Genomic DNA, 19,350 nt, shown 5'->3' with positions numbered 1-19,350 from the left:
CCGCCCCAGACCCCGCTGCTCCTCTCGCTGCGCTCGAGTCGGTTCCGTCTTCGGTCCCAGCCAACTCCTGCGAAGCAGGAGCCACGGGGTCTGGGGCAGAGCCCCAGCCGCCGGAGGCAGGTCCCCCTTCCCCTGATATCACTCGATCGGCGTGTTCATGCAGTCAAAATCTGAAGCAGGCATCGATTTCCGCTCTGCAGTTTGATGGTTAATCGGTGGACCAAGTGAGCCTAGTGTGTTTTTATTGCAAAAGGTATAAATAGCCCCCAGATTCGCATTCGTAACGCTCACAGCTAATTATTTTGTTCTTTATTTTGTAGTTTATTCGAGTATCGATACCTGCGTTTGCCAATTGTGGTGTGTTTTGTCGGTTGTTCCAGTTGTGAAAAGTAGAGTGTGTGAAAATGTCGGTGCCAGATGGAATTGGCGACCCCATTCCTCCTAATGAGATCCATCCCGTCAGTTTTAGACTGCCCACTTGGCGGGTGGTCGAGGGGCTTATGGAAGACGAGCCGTGGGTCACTAGCAAACTTCGTACTGGTTATCCACGATTCTCAATCCATCCTAAAGTACAGCTTCTGGCTGCTGATATCATCTCGCGGTTTGGTGATCCAGGTGATAAATGTCTGCTATTTCCGTTTTATGATGCTGCTGTCAGATGTAAGGAGTTCATCGAGAGACACAGTGAACTGCCTAATGTTAAGGTCCGTGTATCAGGATTCACCACAACTGACAAATCAGACAAGAAGAAACAGAATGATCCCAGTGCCCCGCTGGCCACTTTGACTATTTTTGCGACGTTCATGCCCGAATCAGAGTTTGCGGTCGGTAAACTGTACCTGCGAGTATCAGGCGAGGCCATTGGTTCTCGTCTGGGGGCGTATCTCTGTCAATGTCCTCGTTTAGAACCCACCGGTTCGCACACTTCGTCTAGAGAGCTTTATGCTACAGATTCGAAATCTGTTTTGAAAAAACGGATTGCCAGTCTCATTAATGACACTGCCAGTCTATCTAAAGTGCCTACTCCCAAGGCAGTTGAAGAAGATGTGTTTTTATTTCCCAGTGGTCTGACTGCCATTTTCAACGCCCATAGAGCTGTGCTACAGGCTATTGGCGAGTATAAAAGTGTCTGTTATGGATTTGCTTTCACTGATACTATCAAGCTGCTGGCCAAGGTGGGCCCTGGATCTCATTTCTATGGTAATGGTGAAGCTGAGGATCTTGACAGTCTTACCAAACTACTTGAATCCGGTGAGAGAATTACTGCCTTGTTCTGTGAAGTGCCAACCAACCCTCTGCTGAAAACACCTGATTTGTTGGCCATTCGCAAGCTTGCTGACAAGTATAACTTTGCAGTTGTAGTTGACGACACTCTGGCCAACTACGTGAATCTGAACCTGTTTCCCTATGCCGATATCGTGTGTTGCAGTCTGACCAAGATATTCAACGGAGCATGTGATGCTTTAGGCGGCAGTCTTGTTCTGAACCCCGACAGTAAATACTACAACCAACTCAAACAAGCCAGCACCAAGTTTGTCGACTTTCTCTGGTATCAGGATGCCGATGTGTTAGAAAAGAACAGTCGCGACGTCGTCGAGCGTGCGTACAAGAGCAATACCAACAGTCAAGCTGTAGTGGATCTGCTGAACAAAAGTCCTGTCATAGACACCGTCTACTACCCCAGCAATTCACCCACCAGAAAGCACTATGAAGAGCTCATGGTCGAAAAGGGCGGCTATGGTTCGCTCTTCTCAATCCTCTTTAAAGACCCTATCAATGCCCAACGATTCTACGACGCCCTCGACATCGACAAAGGCCCCAGTCTCGGCACCAACTTCACCCTCTGCTGCCCCTTCCCGATGCTGGCCCACTACAGCGAGCTAGACTACGTCAGCACCTTCGGCGTTGACCGCAACCTGATCCGCGTCAGCATCGGCCTCGAGCCCACAGCCGACTTGGTCGCCAAATTCGACCGGGCCCTGGCCGCCTGTAATTAGCCCCTTCAAACCTCTGTATCTAACTTATACGGTGCCACTGTGCCTCCGGCGGCTGGGGCTCCGCCCCAGACCCCGTGGCTCCTGCTTCGCAGGAGATAGCTGGGACGGGAGACGGAACCGACTCGAGCGAAGCGAGAGGAGCAGCGGAGTCTGGGGCGGAGCCCCAGCCGCCGGAGGCAGTCTGACCCCCTGAGAGGGGGTCGGCGGGGGCGCGCCCCGTTTGCAGAATATGTATGGTGATTATGTAGAATGCAGGGAAATAACATTAAATCACTGCTTCGTGATATTCTTGTGTAGCTAGCGTCAATAGAACCCGACTGTGAGCGTGAGATACCAGGATCGCAGCCCATCTCGCCAGTCACGCTCTCTTGAAGATTTAGGGCCGAGTCGTCGGTACTTTTGCTTGCTGTTCAGACGTGAAACTCGCTTCAAATATAAACCCTGGACCCCCGGTTAACATTGCAGACCGCGTAGTTTAGGAAGGGCTCGAAGTTATATTTGTCGTATGGTATCAAGAGACGATTTGGATTTGGCAGGTTTGGAATTTCAGTACAAGAAAGCTTGAGCACACAGTCTTAGTATGAGTAAAGCTGCTAATAGGCTCAATGGCAGTATAGGGCCTCCTTCGCGGAACGGGTCTGAGTCGCCGGTGTCGCTGCCGCCCATGCTGAGTCCCACGCTACCAGCATGGGCCGAGGAAATGATTCCGCAGCGAATGCTCAGTCCCACACTGCCGCCGGAATTCGATGATTTAGGCAGCTTTCGCAGCGACAGCACTGGTTCAAGCGACAAGAAGAAACCGTCTTCCGCGGCAACAGCTTCTGATAGGCCTGTGATATTACAGCCAGTACCCAAACGTGCTGTCGCGCCTCTGATTAGTGAAGGAAATGGCGACCATATTCTTTCAAATGGAAAAGATTCAACTATAAATGGGAAAAAGCGACGTCCTTCTTTTATTGTTACTTTGAAGGTGGATACCAAAGAACGAGAACGAGACAGAGACAGAGATGGCGAGCTGTCTGATAAATCCAATAGTGAAAGTGCTAAGAATAGAGAAAAAGTCAATGACCGAAGGATTGGAGAAAAAACGGACCGATCCAAGGATCGTACTGTCACGAAAGATGGTGAAATACGGGCTAAAGAGAGACCAGAAAAAGGTGTAGCATCTACAAAATTAAACGAAAAGTCTAAGCGTCCACCAGTGAAAGATGGTAGAGACTCAGAAGGTGAACTCAGCTCCAAAAAGCCATCATCAACCAACCCCAACTCGAGCTCTAAAAAGACGATCGGGCTGGGAATCATTGAACACAAATCTTCGCAAAATGGAAGTTCTACTTCGAATAATGCTAATACTAATGCTACTACTAACAATACCAAACCATCTACAAAACGACCTAAAATCAACCGAAGTTACTCGAGCTCGTCAGAAGACGAGGGGCCCTTGGCAGAGTCTGCCAAGCGCAAAAAAATCTCCAAGAACCAGAATCAGAACCAGAATCAAAACCACAACTCTCAAACACAGCTGCCATCTGTCAAAGCAACAAAACAAAAGTCCGAACAAAAAGATTCAGGTGCTGGACTCACGAATCCAGCATCTTCACCCATCTCGAAAATATCGAGTCAGTCGGCCATTTCTGAAGAGAAACGAGAAAAGTACTACCGTCTTCTGAGAAGCAAAATGCACAACTGGATCGAGCTTGCCAGAGAGAAGAAACACGAAGCCGATAGTGCAATGGAAAAAAAGCAATACTCTCTGGCTGCCGTTATTAGTGTCGACTCACTACTGGCATTCATAGTAGGGTTTGACTATGAAGATAGGGCCGATCAGATGGTCCGACGAGATGCCAACCGTAGCTCTTGGTCGACTCTGATTCCGTTTATTGGCCGGTTGATAATAAATTTTGAGCAGAACAAGATCCACCAATTAGTGGGTCTATTATATCAGATTCGGGCCCTGGTTCACATGAGAATTGCATCTGCCTGTCATAGCGTAATCCAAAAGAAGACAAAGCAACTTCCCGACACCGGATCCTCTGCATCACGAGCAGGATCTGGACCGGGATCTGGATCGGATGACGTCGATGTGAATAAACTAAACCAGGAAATTGTCCACCTAACAACCAAATACATGGCCTGCCACGACTCGTCGATGCAGGATTTCAAGCTCGGCTTGACCCAACTCAGTTTAGACGATGTCGAAAAGGACTACCCCAAAACTTGGACCAACAGACACGCCAGTCCAAAACCGTCAAGCAAACACGAAGGAGGCTACCGACCGCTCGAGGACCCCTACTACCTGCCCATGCACTGCTTCTCTACCCTCCAAGAAGCTGCTGCCTTTGGATACAAACTAACCAAAGAATGGGCCGACTCCAACAACATCAAATGCGACTCCTGGGCCCTCGTCAAGGGTCTCTGTTAACACCCTACCACCATCACCGTGCCACTGTTGCCTAACGAAGAAACGAATAACGACTGTACCCCCTCTATAACCACTAATGAACCCTCGACTACACTTCTGCTTGGGTCAGGACTTGCCTCCGGCGGCCGGGGCTCCGCCCCAGACCCCCTAGCTCGCTTCGCTCGATTAACACTTGGAAAGATCACGTGATCTCTTGCTATAGTCTGAACCCGTGAGTTTCAGGTCGAGCGAAGCGAGCCACGGGGTCTGGGGCGGAGCCCCAGCCGCCGGAGGTAGACCCCCAGCCCCAAATGAGCCGGCCACAGAGTCCAAGTCGGGGTTGGACCCTGGGGCTTAACGAACGGCTGTGCCGTGAACCGCAGTGAGATAAGTGATAAAGCACGGCGGCGACATGTAGCATCGTCGTCTCCCTAAGAAGTAGCAGGTGTTGATTGCCACAAGAGATATTAGGATATTGACAGTGTTTTGAGGCATTGAGGTTCCGAGATGGCATCTTTTTTCAAGTCTCAGTTGGATATTGAGATCCGTCTTGACGGCGAGGACACCCGGACTCATGTCGAGATCAAACAGTCGAATGGCCAAAAAGCCATTGCGGGGACGGGCAACCCGTCTTCGGCCAATGCTCTTGCCCGTAGAAGAAGTGTTCCCTTGTACATGGATGGCGAGTCTGTTAAAGGTTCGGTCACAATTCGTCCTAGAGATGGTAAACGTTTGGAACATATGGGTATTAAAGTGCAATTTGTCGGTAGTATAGAGCAGTCGTCAGATCGTGGTCAGCACGACGACTTTTTATCACTGGCTCAAGAATTGGCTGCTCCTGCTGAATTACGACACCCAGAGACGTACGATTTCGAGTTCAAAAACGTGGAAAAACAGTTTGAAAGTTATAATGGAATTAATGTCAAGCTACGATACTATGTCAAAGTGACGGTGTTCCGCCGGATGGCCGATATCGTCAGGGAAAAGGATCTCTGGGTATATAACTATAAAGTTCCTCCAGAGGGAATCAGTTCAATCAAGATGGATGTGGGTATTGAAGACTGTCTGCATATCGAGTTTGAATATTCCAAGTCCCGATACCACCTGAAAGATGTCATAGTAGGCCGAATCTATTTCCTGCTTGTACGGCTCAAGATAAAACACATGGAACTGTCGATAATCCGGCGAGAAACAGTGGGTGTGGCTCCTAATCAATATAACGAGAGCGATACGCTGGTACGGTTTGAAATCATGGATGGTGCACCTGTCCGAGGCGAGACTATTCCCATCCGACTTTTCCTCGGCGGCTTCGACCTGACGCCAACCTTCCGCGATGTCAACAAGAAGTTCTCTATCCGTACATTCCTTTCTCTAGTGCTCATTGACGAGGACTCGCGTCGTTACTTCAAACAAAGCGAGATAATACTCTACCGAAACCCTCAAGACGAGACCTAGCTACGTAGTAATTGTATTTGCATTAATGTAACGGGCATTGCCTCCGGCGGCTGGGGCGCTGCCCCAGACCCCGTTGTGCTCGCTTCGCGAGCGACGTGCGGTGGTGGGTCGACTCGAGCGGAGCGAGAGGAGCTACGGGGTCTGGGGCAGAGCCCCAGCCGCCGGAAGCGAGCACGACCCGTGTGTTCAGGGTCGACTCGAGCGGAGCGAGAGAAGCCACGGGGTCTGGAGCAGACCCCAGCCGCCGGAGGCAAGCAGGGACCGTTTGTGAGGAGAATAAATATATTTATCAGTGGGTCTTAAAATGCTTAAATAGGTGGTCAGGGTCTTGGAATGACTCGGAACAGATGGGACAGATGCAAGGACTGCCACTGAAGTGCGTTTTGAGATGTTTGTTTAGGTTGGACGACTCGGAGAACCGTTTTTCACAGCCGGGATATTTGCATTTGAGAGGTTTTTCGCCGGTGTGGATACGAAGGTGTACCGACAGAGCAGCACTGGCAGCGAATCGTTTGTGGCAGATTTTACATTCGAAGGGCCGTTCTCCAGAATGCACTCTTAAGTGCTGTTTGAGCACGCTCTCTTCACCAAAAGTGCTGTTGCAAATGTGACATTTGTACGGTCGGTGGTTCGTATGCACTTGGAGATGACGAACCATCTTTTGTCGCTGTTGAAATGGACGATGATTCCGGTCGCAGCCCTGCCATGAACACACGTACTCAGTTTTACGGAGTCCAACGTGGGCTTCAATGATGTGGTTCGACAGTTCTTCGGTGTTTTTACACTCGCATGAACAAAGTTGGCCATTTTCAAGTACCCATTTACAGGTTTTAGTGGAAGTGGTCTCGTCGTGTTCAGTCTTGACTTTCACAGTGTTATTATTCGTACCAGTTGTAGTGACGTTGACTGGCTTCGTAGTTCCAACGATATTATTGGGTTGTGGAATGCCAAGCGACGGGTCTAAAGAGTGAGTCACCATGTCATTTGTAGCGAAACTGTCTAGCGGAGCAGTGGCTGACAGGTGGTCACTTTTGATGTGGCTAGTAAAGTCGTCAAAATTGAGAGACTGGAAATCACAGGCTTGGTACTGGCACTGAAACATGTCATTGTTTTTCATAAAATTGTTCATATCTTCCCTAGTGGGTTCAGTAGTCATCTGACTCGGTTTGGGAATGTTATTGTTGATATGATCACTGAGTACGTGAACTCCCAGTTGATCAGATGTGTTAGCAATGTATTGGCAATTGGACCATTGACATTTATACCCCTGGGTCTGTGTAGATGGGTACACCTGAGAAGACGTTTGACTAATCGTGACATCGTTAGCTTTGGGGTGTATATGGGTACCATCATATAAACAATCGGTGTGAGGTTGACTGTAATTGTTATAATGGTCGGTCCTGATGTGTTCCAAAAGTTCGTCCACAAACTTGAGTGAGACGTCACAGGAATCCCACTGACATTCAAGCTGGTCTGACATAGACTCGGCTTGTGGATAAATATGGTGACGCAAGTGTGCCTGGAGAGCTAACTCAGAGTTGAATTGGGCTTCTCCTTCATGGCCATTCCAATGGCAGTAAAGCGACCGAGGTGATACTTGCTGGTGTTGTGGGTCGTGATGGCCATTTCCAGAGCTATGGCAGTGAGAACAGCTATGACCATTTCCGTGCTCGTGAGAATGCTCGTGTGTGTGGTCATGGCTATGGTCGTGTCCATGTTCGTGTTGGATATGGCTGTGGCTAGTACCAACATTGTTTTGAACATGACTCTGGTCTAAATCTGAAGGTAGCGGCTTGTTCGGCATGGTTCCATCTAGTTGGTTTTTGTTTCCCTGGCTGTTGTTATATTGCTGTTGGGCTTGTCGGAGCATCAAATAATACTGCCGGGTTATGTTTTGTTGCTGATTATAAAGCTGAGACAGCGATTCGAGTTTGCGACGTTGGTGGTCCTCGGATGACCGTTCAAAACTGCTTGCCCTCCGTTTTAGTCCATTTCCTGTTTGAATATTCAAACTTGGATCTAAAGAACCTTCTCCCATATTCATCCCACCGTTTATACCCATGTTGAGATCCATATTTTCAGTTCTCACAGTCATGGCCATTTTTTCATGCCGACTATTACTATATTTTGGTTGAATTTGATTTTCAAGAAAAGCCTTTTTGGAAATCCGTTTTTGAGATGGTAAAATATCGAAATTGATCATAGAGTTACTATCGGTGGGTGGTGGTTTGTGTTCAACATCGATACATTCTTCACAGTCTGGCTGAGCTGCAACTGCACAGTCTCTATTATTTAGCTGGTGCTCCTCTTCAGCTTCCTGACATTCAGCACAGTAGTCTAAAAATGGATCATAGATCTGCAATAAATGATCCTTCATAGCCACCTGACATTCTTCACAGGAACCGTCAGCTTGTACTTCAGTCGGTAGCGTGCCAACATTAGCACTAGCAGCAGCAGTTTGTAACGATAGTGGTATTTGCTCTGTAGAGGTCAGATCGGGTTTTAAGTTTGGTTTTGTCACTGAGTTAGCTTCATCGACTTTGTTAAGATCTCGATCGGACAGATGCTGTGAGTTCAAATTTGGTTTACTTTCATGCTCGCATTCTACACAGTTTGGCGTGGTTGATGAAGAGTCAGCTGTCTCACTGTCGACAGTCTCTGGCTCGGAAAGTGGTGTAGATGACTCGAGTAGTTTTGGATAGAAATGATGTGGTGGTTCACTCCCCTCTCTGTCTACATTTCTAGCAGGGGGCCTACCAAACCCATTAACACTGGTAGGAGGGCTAGAGGCGGATCTTGCAAGAGGTCCATTTCCAGCTCCGTTTTTTGCTTGCTTCTCCATCATAGGGGATATCCAATTATAGATATCGTCTGCGACAAAAGCTTCCAGCATAGTAAAACGTTTGCTTTTAGCACGAAAACTGGTAAACTGACCGTACGACTGAATTATCTTTAACTGAAAATCTTATCAGTTCCTCCCTTCTTGACTCCTTTTACCTGTTATCGTTAAACAGAATTCATGGATAGAAGTTGGCTGGGTTTCAGGGATAAATTAACCGTAGGAAAGCACAAATTTCAACTGGATCAAACTAGAAATTATCAGTCTTATAACTGTGTGTTTTAAAGAGTTTTAAAATCTTGTTAAGTCAGTTATCGAATTAGCTAAATCGATCTCTCGTTATCATATGCCTCCTCGACTAATATCTGCTCAAACCCTAGGTATTAAAGTAGCTTTTTGGCTATATGAAACGACGAAACAATTAGGATATCTTTTTTTTTTCAAACCAGATCTCAGATCTCGTCGGGGACTCGTCGGTAAACCTGTGCTACTAGTTTGTAGAACAATACTTTGGCAAGCATATAATTTTGCAAGGCCTATATACCGTAATGTGTATATTATATATAACCCTGCACATTCAAAAACACCTTTGTGGTTATGACCAAGGCTGCAAATTGCATGCGCGGGTTAGGTCATAAAGCCTAGTCTTGAAGCTTATAGTGCCGCACCGGTTAGACCGTGAAGATTATTTCCAACCTGGGCCTCAGCTGTCAAAGCGAGAAATATTCGTCAAATTGGACTATCCGTGGCTGAACAAGACATGGTATGAGGTGAGTTCGTTCTAGAATTGGCTGAATCTCCAATCGGAGGCTAACCAAACGGGCTTATTTTGACAGTTACTTTTGTCTAGCCCGAAACACATGTAACACTAGATCTGCAGGGGTCGACCCTTTCCTCGTTTATGCATAGTACGACAGGTCCAGAACTTCATGAAGACTTGTTATCCACGCTTTTTCCTTCTTTTATGTGGACATAGTCCGTAGTTAGTTAGGGAATCGGTGAGTCATAATTCATGAATCGACTGGCCTTTTTTCGTATATATTTGAAAAAATATCTATGTCATGGATGTTTCTGTGTATTTGGGCAACTGTCTGTCTGCCAGTGTAACATTAGAGGCTGGTGCATTATATCATATATTAGACGAAAACATTATAAAAAAGAAGTAACTAACTGGTAAAATAAGAAAGAGAAGGGCACGAACAGAACTAAAAGAACAGATACCTGGTGCAAATCGAGAAAATACAAGAATTGGGTTGACAGCTGGCCTCGGATTAAGTCAGTTAGTCGCTGTCGTATTCGTCATCATAGCCACTTAGAGACGCACTGGTAAGCTCCCGGTCGTCATCGTCGTCGTCATCATCATCATCGTCATCGTCATCTTCTACAACACTCCATTCAGCAGCTTCTCTCTGAGGACCATTTGTATCAATAGACGACGAGTGACTGGACTTCTTGACCAACCCATTGCGACCATCTGCAGCAGAATCAGCACTCTTCTTCATAGCTATAGTCAACTGTTGAAGGTCAGGAATGGCATCATCAGGATAGATAAATTCATGCAGCGTCGTAGATGAGCCGTCGTTGCCATTTACAGTGGATCCCTGATTAATGGCTTTATTTCGGAGTTTGTCATCCGCGTCGCTCATGAGTCCATCATTAATAGCCTGACAGATTTGAAGAAGTGCTTTCTCCGAAACGTCTACCTCCTGTCGTAATCGGTGTAGATTCCGACGCATTCCCGCAATCTGCTTTTGAACACTACTAAACACCAAACTCATTTGAACCTTATCTTCAGACGACTGTCGTGCAACAATATTGAACAGCTGATCCAATGGATTCGACTGCACTTTGACTAACCAGATCAACAATCCCCTGGTCTCATTGCGAAAATCATCCCAAGAAATACCCGGCTCTGCCTCGGCTCGAAGTATCTTATATCCGGGAAACTTCTCATTTATCTGGTCGGTCAGCCGGTCAAACATATCCTACATACCCAGTTAGTTTTCCTCTTCCCCTTACTCTATCCTTTTCTGATAACCAGATCGAATACTCACTCGAAACACCCAGCGAAGGAAAAACAGGTCTTGCTCATTGGCATCACGACAACTCTCCATATATTTCGGCGTAGCAACCGGCACTTTTTCAATTACCAGGATAGGTGGGTCTGAATAGGCGTTTAGTCTACACGATGCCAAGACAGGCTTTTCGACTGGATTACCGGGTTCCTGCGTGGTTCCCTCGTGCTTGTTGAGCGTATCTCCGCTGGAAGTTCGCGCTATTTCTTCCATAGTGCAGTTCTCCCTCTAATGTAAACGTTACGTGTCAAAGTAGATCTGACGATGCTGCGAGCCTTAGCTTTTAAAACCCTGGCGCTATCATGACATGGTTGACGTTTTTGTCGCATGCTGCAAAACGCAAACGGGCACATGTCCGTGCGTTATCTACAGATCGGCGGATGCGATTAAACTCAACAAAAGCTGCTGCATTGATAAGGCATGGCCGCACCGCAGAAAAAGAAATTAACGTGTGTTCAGGAGACCGTGAACTGGGCATGCCTCAGGCGGCTGGGGCTCTGCCCCAGACCCCGTGGCTCCTCTCGCTGCGCTCGAGTCGTTGCTAGGGGATCCCCAGTCCGCTCGCGGAGCGAGCACAACGGGGTCTGGGGCAGCGCCCCAGCCGCCGGAGGCAAGCCCGGATCCCATCGATAGAATTATTCGTTATATTCGTTGGCATTAGTCTTTTTAGTCGATGAAGATGTTCTCGTGCTTTCCCTGCACCCAGTCTTCCCATGCTCGTTGGAAACCCTTTTCTACCGACTCTACCCACTTTTTGGTGTTAAATAATCCGTTTCCATCCTTCTCTCGTTCGTTGAATAGTACCGTTCGTATCTCGTTCAGTTCTCGTAATCCTTCTAGCGTGCTGCCAAATTCGACCACCCGGTCTTCGTATTCCGCTTCAGAGTGTACAACGAGACGCTGGCCTATCTGCCGACCTCGGTAGTCGGCTGGTAGGGCTCCATACACAATTGACGCTCCGATCCGAGAACACAATTTATAACTGTGTCTGGGATATGTTATGATCGGAGTTCCTCCCCATGACACGTCTGCGGCAGTGGTGTGGGCATTACATTCGGGAGTGTCAAGGAACAAATCACATACTCTCGACCTGATGATATGCTCATTTTTCTCAGCCACTGGCGTGAATATGATTCGCGATAGAATATCGCGTGATCCCGTCCATTTGTATGCATAGGTGTATAGGTTTGTTCTTCCGTTCTTGGGAAACTCAAGGAGCCATAAATAGGCATGTGGTAATCTCTGGAGAATCCGTAGCCATGTCACAAAGATAGTCGGATCGATCTTGTACAACTGGTTGAAGTTACCCATTAGGAATGCACCTTCTGGTAGATTGGGGAATAATTGTTTACGCAGTCGTTGTCTCAGTTCAACATCTGCCTCCCAGGTATGCAATGGCTGGCCAGACTCTATTCTAACTTTGTTAGAATCTGGAGCGCTTTGGCGGTGGTCACAGCAGAACAGCGTTCGCGGCATGTATATGACCTTTTCTTTGCGATATGGCCAATACGAGCTCATGTTCTCGTCTGGAGGCTGTATCAATTTCAATCTTGAATCGTTGTTGCTGAGGTTAGAATATTGTGGCACTCCATTCATAGCCGTGATATCCCCAAGAACATAATCACACCAGTCAGCGCCCATGGGTCCTGCGAAACCCATAAGACTGATTTGGACTGGACAAGGCCTAGTAGCAAATATCTCATTTCGACCACCTTTTGTAAACCCATTCAAATTGACAGAAATATGGATACCATCGGATACAAGCTGCTCGACAATCTTTTGTGTACTCCAGCTACTAACATCCCTGAATACATAGGCACCCTTTTCGATCTCCTGGCGATACTGCGATGAGTCTGATGGACTGGTAGCGTAGCAGTAAGCGTGGACTTTGGTTCTGTCGTGCATGCCAAACACATTTTGCATCAAGTGTGCAAGCGGGTGGTTCGCGAAATCCGATGATATATACGCTACTTTCAAGACACCATTCTTTGGACTTGCCGGTGGTGGATACACATGTTTCGGAAGCCAGTTCTGCGATAGTACTGTCATTGATACTCTAGATGCTGCCTTCTCTGATATCTGACGAACGTAAAACGAATTCAGTGGGAGTGTGAACGAGTGGAAAGGTAATATACTTGGTGCTAAGGGAATCGGCAGTACAGATGGTATATGTGGACGAGCATAGGTATAATCTGGTACTGGTGGTTTAACTCCCTGGCGCCGGTCCAAATACCACTGGCGTTGAACAGCACGTATAGTCTTTTCTATTAAAGACAATAAGTTTGTGCCTTCTTCATAGCAACCACGCCAAGAATTTATTAGTTGTCTGAATTTGACACGCTCGTTTGGATCTGAAATACGAACTGTTCTTTCAATTGTCTTGAACAAATTTCCTCCTTCTACACTATCAATGAAATCAATGGCTCCAATACCCCATCTTCGCACCTCATCTACCTGGTTTTCTGCCACTTTTATTACTCTAGTGACCCACCCTTCTATCTGGCCAGAAACCAGATTTCCTTCTATATCTACCGACATCTGTTCCCATCCACAGCCACCTCGATCAGTCCAATTACACACTGAACCGTAGCAACTAGCGAGTCCCACCAGAGCTTCAACAAAATCAGGGTTCTCTTGTACAGCTCTGGCATAATAAATAATAGCTTTGTCTATCTGACCCTGGTCCTTCAAACAACCAGCAAGATTTGCCAGAGCAATATTAAAATGAGGATCACATTGAATAGCCTTTTGATACATTTGCACTGCTTCGTTGAGCTTTCCCTGTTCACGCAGAAGTGATCCCAAGTTGGTATGTAGATGTGGATGTTTTTGATCCAAGGACAAACCAAACAAATAATAATCGAGAGCTAGGTCACGAGTGCGTCTTTCACAATTCTGACAGGGCAAATTCGATGACATTGGGCTTTGCGTCACAGATGCTAGTAATAGTATACCAACATTATTGGCAGTACTGGCAGAAGCGTTTAGTGAGAGTGACAACAGGTATAAAGACAGGATATCATATGTGCTAGGAACTCTTCCATTCAGATAAACAACCTTATCTGGAGCACCAGAGTTGATACCGTCTTGAAATATCTTCGAAAGATTAAGAAGCGCATTGCTGACTATCGCTTCAATTGAAGCACTGGTCTGTCGGGGGTCATCCTCTCTTCCCATGTTATTATATCGCTGGATATAGTTTGACGGCAGCGAATCTACTGGGATCTGAGGATTTGTATTCTGGTTATTTTGGCACTGGGATACTAAAGGTAGCTGACCATCAGGTGGAAATAGTTTATATCTGGCCTGGAGAGCCTGTTGAGGAGATAGTAATAGTGGAGAATGGGATGAACATGCATTGGCAGAGACAGGAGATCCTCTCAAAGACTGGTCAATAGCATGAACCAGGTCAGGAATTGACGATATTGCACGCCTGTTGATAGGAGAATTGGATTTGAGATCATTTAAAGTACCCACACCAAGATGCCGACCATCGTTTTCTACTGATCCGCCCAGTCCAAAGATGACAGCCGAAGCAAAAGATTTGGCGGCTTGGACATACTGGCCACTGGACACCTGGAGATTGCCCATGCTATGATAAAGGGAGAGGTAGACAGCCCATTCTGCTGCTGATGATCTATGTGTGGTACTAGGATGAGGGGCATTGTGGACCAAATGGTGATAGTCCAGCATGACTATTGAACACAGTGATATTATTTGTTATCTGTAAACAGACTCAGTCTAAAATTAGCTGTAAATAACTACGTTAGATCTAACTACCCCGAGTAATATATAACAGGAGACAGGGTCATTGAGATAGAGTGGTCATTCTACGCTCTATCAGTGATGTTGTCGCAGTAGTATCTATACAGCAGTTGCTTGTTGCTCTTCTCTTTCCGGCTATTAATGATGCTGCTCTTTTGCTTCCGCTAATCAACGATATTTCTAATAATCTACCAGACTGGTGTTAAAGCTGAAAATATCATATTGCACGAGCACCAGCACCAGCACCAGCATCAGCGCCGGTATCAATATCAGAGCAGTAGCAGAGCACCAGCACCAGCACCAGCATCAGCGCCGGTATCAATATCAGAGCAGTAGCAGAGCACAGCAGCAATTGGGTATTAGTTTGGTATAATTCTGGCACTGCCAGCTCGTCAAAAAAAATTAATCCACAGTTGAAGCCCCGCTCCATTGCACATGAGCCACATGAACCTGCTCAAACCGCACCCTCGCAATTTCACTTACCTTCCAATATCTATAAGCAACAATGCTTTTTTTCTTCATATAAATTAAACATAACAACATCTATTAAATAAAAGAGATCCGGTGACCAAAGGTGATATTACAGGACCAACGCCAAAATATAGCGCCATCCAATACACCAATTTCTCTTATTAGCGATAATACCTTCCAGCTAACAAACATCAAAAACCGAGATTATCAGTATATCCCACATATATATAGCAGTTAAGTGTATATTAAAAAGGAATAATTAAAAATGTTAACTTACATCATAGTATGCCAAGAGCATGCATGTATACGAAGGGGCAAGGGGCAGTCATCTATTTTGAGTAAATCCTAAAGCAATAATCAGCAGCCCAAGCCCCAATATAAATGATTTGGATATGGAGCAAAAAAAGCTTAATTTCAAGACAAACATAAGCGGGTTTCAAATATCAAATTTATACCTTTCCGAGATTTTGCTGGCTCTCGAGTCTGGGGTGTAATAATAAATTACAAATAGTCACGACAGCAAATGAATAGCTTGCGGTCGGTTTGTTTCATTCATGTGCCTGTTTCAGCATCTTGTTTCGTTGATAATACTACACAGGACTGCGTGGAATGTGCCAATCGATGACTGGTCGTCCCACCGCCCACGAGAACACGCCCCTGGTGCCTGGCTAAATTGTGTTATATCTCAGGTGCGTTATCATTCGGATTTTTAAACTACCCGGGTCATATCCGCCTCATTATTTACAGTCGTGCCGTGCAGCTAGTTAATTTCGGTCTGCATTACAAGCATCATACAATCCGATAACATCACACCTGTCAGCAGCACATGTCGGCTCCACCATCACCACCTTACGCCCTTCTCCACCACCTCCTGAAACAATTTTCCCATTATTTTCCCCATTCATATTTATATAGAACGACACAGAACGACACATCCCTGCTGGGTGAGCAAACATCCAACTGCCACTCTTGGCACATCCCAACCATGGATTCTGAGAGCAACGTCAAACCTGCATTGACATTTTCATGCCCCTGCATGCCGTGACGTCACCCGACCTTCGTTCTCCCCACACAGGCTCGGGTGCCGCTGGCTGACCCGGGTGGTCGGGCCATGCCTCCGGCGGCTGGGGCTCCGCCCCAGACCCCGCTGCTCCTCTCGCTCCGCTCGAGTCGTTACGTACGGGTCCGGCAATGCAGGGTCCAGCACGGTCCCCTCGGCGAAAAGTTTTCTGGCTGGGGTCCACTTGCCTCCGGCGGCTGGGGCTCCGCCCCAGACCCCGTAGCTCCTCTCGCTACGCTCGAGTCGAAATGCTGGGGTCCGGCATCGCTGCGGTATCGGCAGGGGTCCCTGCGTCGACAACTAGCTCGCTTGCCCGTTCCTATCGTTTGAACTTCCCCAATTGTCCTCACTCAGCTCTCAGATAAAACTGGGGACCCCCACTCAACGACTCGAGCGCAGCGAGAGGAGCAGCGGGGTCTGGGGCGGAGCCCCAGCCGCCGGAGGCAGCCAGGCCCCACCAGAAGACGGTTCAATGGAGTTTGGAATAAATAATAGTATACGCAGGTACGGTTAGGAGAGATCGCCGTAGATTCCGATGGTCGAGATGAGGAATGCCAGTTGGAAGACGATGGATGAGTAGAACGACAGTTTGCTGAGGTTGCTGGACAGCGCCGACGCGGGGTAGTTGGTGCCGGCGGTGGTAGTACTAGAGACCGGTTGACCGGCAAGCTCGTCCTCGCTCTGGTCTTCGGGAGTGGCAATGTTGCTGGAGGCAGAAGACAGTTCGATATCGGATCCGCCCTTATCAGGATGGTCCAGATGGGCATAAACTGAGTTGTCGAGCAGAGAAGGTTCATCCGAGCTAGATGTGTCTTCGGATGACTTGGAAACAGCAGAAGTAGACGAGGCAGACTTGGTTTCTGTTAGATCTGCTCCACTGGCGACTGCTGGCGAACCGGTTTCTTGGGAGGGTTTAGTTGAGCTGGTTCGGTCACATTTTCCAACAGAAAGAGAACCACAGAAATTGTTCAATAAAGTATTAAAACTGATACCGGGGCCATAAAAATAGTTCAGACCAGCAACAATTGGAACTGACAGAGCCGAGTAAATCAAGTACGGGTGCTGGCCGGATCGCGGAGCAAGGATGTATGCGCTGACCAGCGAGCCAAATGCCACTGTTGATAAGGGCAAAATGACCTTGGAAACAGTTGTCTGGTATAGAGAAGTCAAAATGGTGTCTTGTTGTTGGACATCAACCTCTGTCTGAAGTGATGAGTTGGTCAAGATGCTGGGCAATGATACCAACGAGTTGGTGGTACTGGCTCCTGCCAGCACTCCCAGAGAAACGGTTCCAATAACCTTTGACAGGATAACAATAGGACACGGCATCCTTTCGTGGCAACCGCAATCAGTAATACAAACTAAAAGAAAAAAAGGTTGACAAGTTCTGGATATGAATATAACTCAACAACTGATACCGCCAGGGCAACTCGATAAATAAATTGTTCTTCTTCTTTGATCGTCCCGAATAAAGAAACCCAGTGCGGCAGACTCTATTATCTGACCAAACCCAGCAACGATAAGCATCTCTGAACATGCGGCTTCAGTGGCGTTATCGCCACTAGCTGCTGCGATTCCGGCGCCCGTCCTGTCGCTACTACTCTAGACCCACTGTGACATTTGGGGTTCTTACACTGCAATGTGGCAAATATAAACCAGGTACGGGTGTGTTCGGAGGAGTTTGGGCAGGTGGGGTCTGCCTCCGGCGGCTGGGGCTCCGCCCCAGACCCTGGTTGTGCTCGCTTCGCGAGCGGCGAGGGGGAATCGGTAGCTGCTGGGGTTTAGTAGCTCGATATAGCAGGGTTGGTGAGAAAGACTGAAGTGGTTGTGAGACGGAAAGGTCTTCAATGCTTCTGAACGCATGCTTTCTCAGGTGTATGGCTGCCATGCAATGTTATAGATTCCTCTAAATAAATAAATATTTCAATCCTAAAATCTACCACAAAATAGTAACTTCTGAGCACTCTGCTCCTATCCTGTCTACCAGATCAGTTTAGTATTACAATAGTTTATGTTATTTATAACCACTATGGATTGCGGATCTCAAAATAAACTCTCGGTTTAGCAAACGCATATCAACTCGAGAAAGAAGCTACAATTTTCAAGGATTTAACTCCGTACCAGGTATCAAACTCGTACAAACTGAAAATTGTAAAATAATAAACCAGGCTATGTCTCACACCGACTCTCGAAACCAACCAGGCCGGTCCAGTTTATCTCGCATCTGACTGCATTATCATAAGCCGCATAGATACCTATGTGGATAAACCAGGGGTAGTGCTGCATGGCCAGCGATCAGGGGTCCTGTTGACCCATGCTGTAACTTAGCTTTAACTCAGCACACTTCAGAGTTTGGAATAGTTCCTTTTTGCCGAGACTTGGTTCTGATGTGAATGATATGCCATATGTGCCTGTCTGAATTACAGCAGGTTGTAATAACAGGCGCCATGTTTCGTCTGCCTCGGAGTCATCCTGGCTCATTAAGGCCTATAGATTACATTCTACTATCTAATTATAACTAGCCTTTAAGGAATAATTTATCTTGAACGAAGGGGGCATGTCATTTGACTGGCAACTACAGCTTATATGGTACCAAGTAGGAATTCACTTCTACTGCTGGAGTAGACTGGGGTGCTTTACAGGGTAGACAGTGTCCTAGCCACCAACTTACCTGTCAGTTTTAAAATGCTCGAAGTCTGAAGAGCGCTTATTGGCTCATAATAGAAACCGAGGTGGGGTTAATTATCTTGCTGAGCTTAGGAGCAACAGAAAATGTCGAACCCCACTCGTAGCAAGAATACAGCAGATCTCCACACGCACACACTCTCCGACACAAACTCCGACCCCCAAGCAAGCTCGCGAAGCGAGCACAACGGGGTCTGGGGCAGCGCCCCAGCCGCCGGAGGCCGTCCGAAACCCCCGACACAAACCCCCCTCGACGAGACGGGACTAGGTTCGAGCACGTGGAATTTAGCGGAGATTTGGCACACGATGGAGTGCCGTATATGTGCAGAATACACATGTACCCCGCGTTTTAGCCAGTTCCCCAACAAATAGATTGGGATTAGTGGCATGGGGGTAGCGTTTGATGAGAATTTTTTCAACTCTAATTTCCGTTTACTGTTACTGGGAACGGGCTGGTGCCTCCGGCGGCTGGGGCGCTGCCCCAGACCCCGTTGTGCTCGCTTCGCGAGCTTGCTTGGGAGTGCCAGGTTTGAAGAGGGGTTTGTTTATTTGTTTACATGACTGGCCTGGGGATGTGGCTGAGTGATTTTTGAAACGGATGT

The 19,350-nt window shown here is 47.3% G+C and overlaps 6 protein-coding genes across 6 annotated transcripts; 3 read left to right on the top strand and 3 right to left on the bottom strand.

The window, feature by feature from the left end:
• Positions 1 to 404: 404 nt before the first annotated feature.
• AWJ20_127 (cystathionine gamma-synthase) lies at positions 405 to 1,997 on the top strand (the record flags this gene model as incomplete). The annotated part of the gene is made up of 1 exon (XM_018878134.1): positions 405 to 1,997. The coding sequence occupies one exon, from the start codon at positions 405 to 407 to the stop codon at positions 1,995 to 1,997; it is 1,593 nt and encodes a 530-aa protein (XP_018734377.1).
• Positions 1,998 to 2,577: 580 nt separating this feature from the next.
• Positions 2,578 to 4,419, top strand: AWJ20_126 (uncharacterized protein; the record flags this gene model as incomplete). Its single annotated transcript, XM_018878123.1, has 1 exon — positions 2,578 to 4,419. The coding sequence occupies one exon, from the start codon at positions 2,578 to 2,580 to the stop codon at positions 4,417 to 4,419; it is 1,842 nt and encodes a 613-aa protein (XP_018734376.1).
• A 486-nt stretch (positions 4,420 to 4,905) lies between these two features.
• Positions 4,906 to 5,853, top strand: PEP8 (retromer subunit PEP8; the record flags this gene model as incomplete). The annotated part of the gene is made up of 1 exon (XM_018878112.1): positions 4,906 to 5,853. The coding sequence occupies one exon, from the start codon at positions 4,906 to 4,908 to the stop codon at positions 5,851 to 5,853; it is 948 nt and encodes a 315-aa protein (XP_018734375.1).
• Positions 5,854 to 6,142: 289 nt separating this feature from the next.
• ZAP1 (Zap1p) lies at positions 6,143 to 8,746 on the bottom strand (the record flags this gene model as incomplete). The annotated part of the gene is made up of 1 exon (XM_018878101.1): positions 6,143 to 8,746. One exon carries the CDS (start codon positions 8,744 to 8,746, stop codon positions 6,143 to 6,145), a length of 2,604 nt encoding a protein of 867 aa, XP_018734374.1.
• Positions 8,747 to 11,433: 2,687 nt separating this feature from the next.
• Positions 11,434 to 14,358, bottom strand: AWJ20_123 (uncharacterized protein; the record flags this gene model as incomplete). The annotated part of the gene is made up of 1 exon (XM_018878090.1): positions 11,434 to 14,358. One exon carries the CDS (start codon positions 14,356 to 14,358, stop codon positions 11,434 to 11,436), a length of 2,925 nt encoding a protein of 974 aa, XP_018734373.1.
• A 2,215-nt stretch (positions 14,359 to 16,573) lies between these two features.
• Positions 16,574 to 17,392, bottom strand: AWJ20_122 (uncharacterized protein; the record flags this gene model as incomplete). Its single annotated transcript, XM_018878079.1, has 1 exon — positions 16,574 to 17,392. One exon carries the CDS (start codon positions 17,390 to 17,392, stop codon positions 16,574 to 16,576), a length of 819 nt encoding a protein of 272 aa, XP_018734372.1.
• Between the last annotated feature and the right edge of the window lie 1,958 nt (positions 17,393 to 19,350).

This window comes from Sugiyamaella lignohabitans, chromosome A (genome assembly GCF_001640025.1).
Source record: "Sugiyamaella lignohabitans strain CBS 10342 chromosome A, complete sequence".
Taxonomy (NCBI): domain Eukaryota; kingdom Fungi; phylum Ascomycota; class Dipodascomycetes; order Dipodascales; family Trichomonascaceae; genus Sugiyamaella; species Sugiyamaella lignohabitans.
This window is presented reverse-complemented; position numbering and strand designations above follow the sequence as displayed.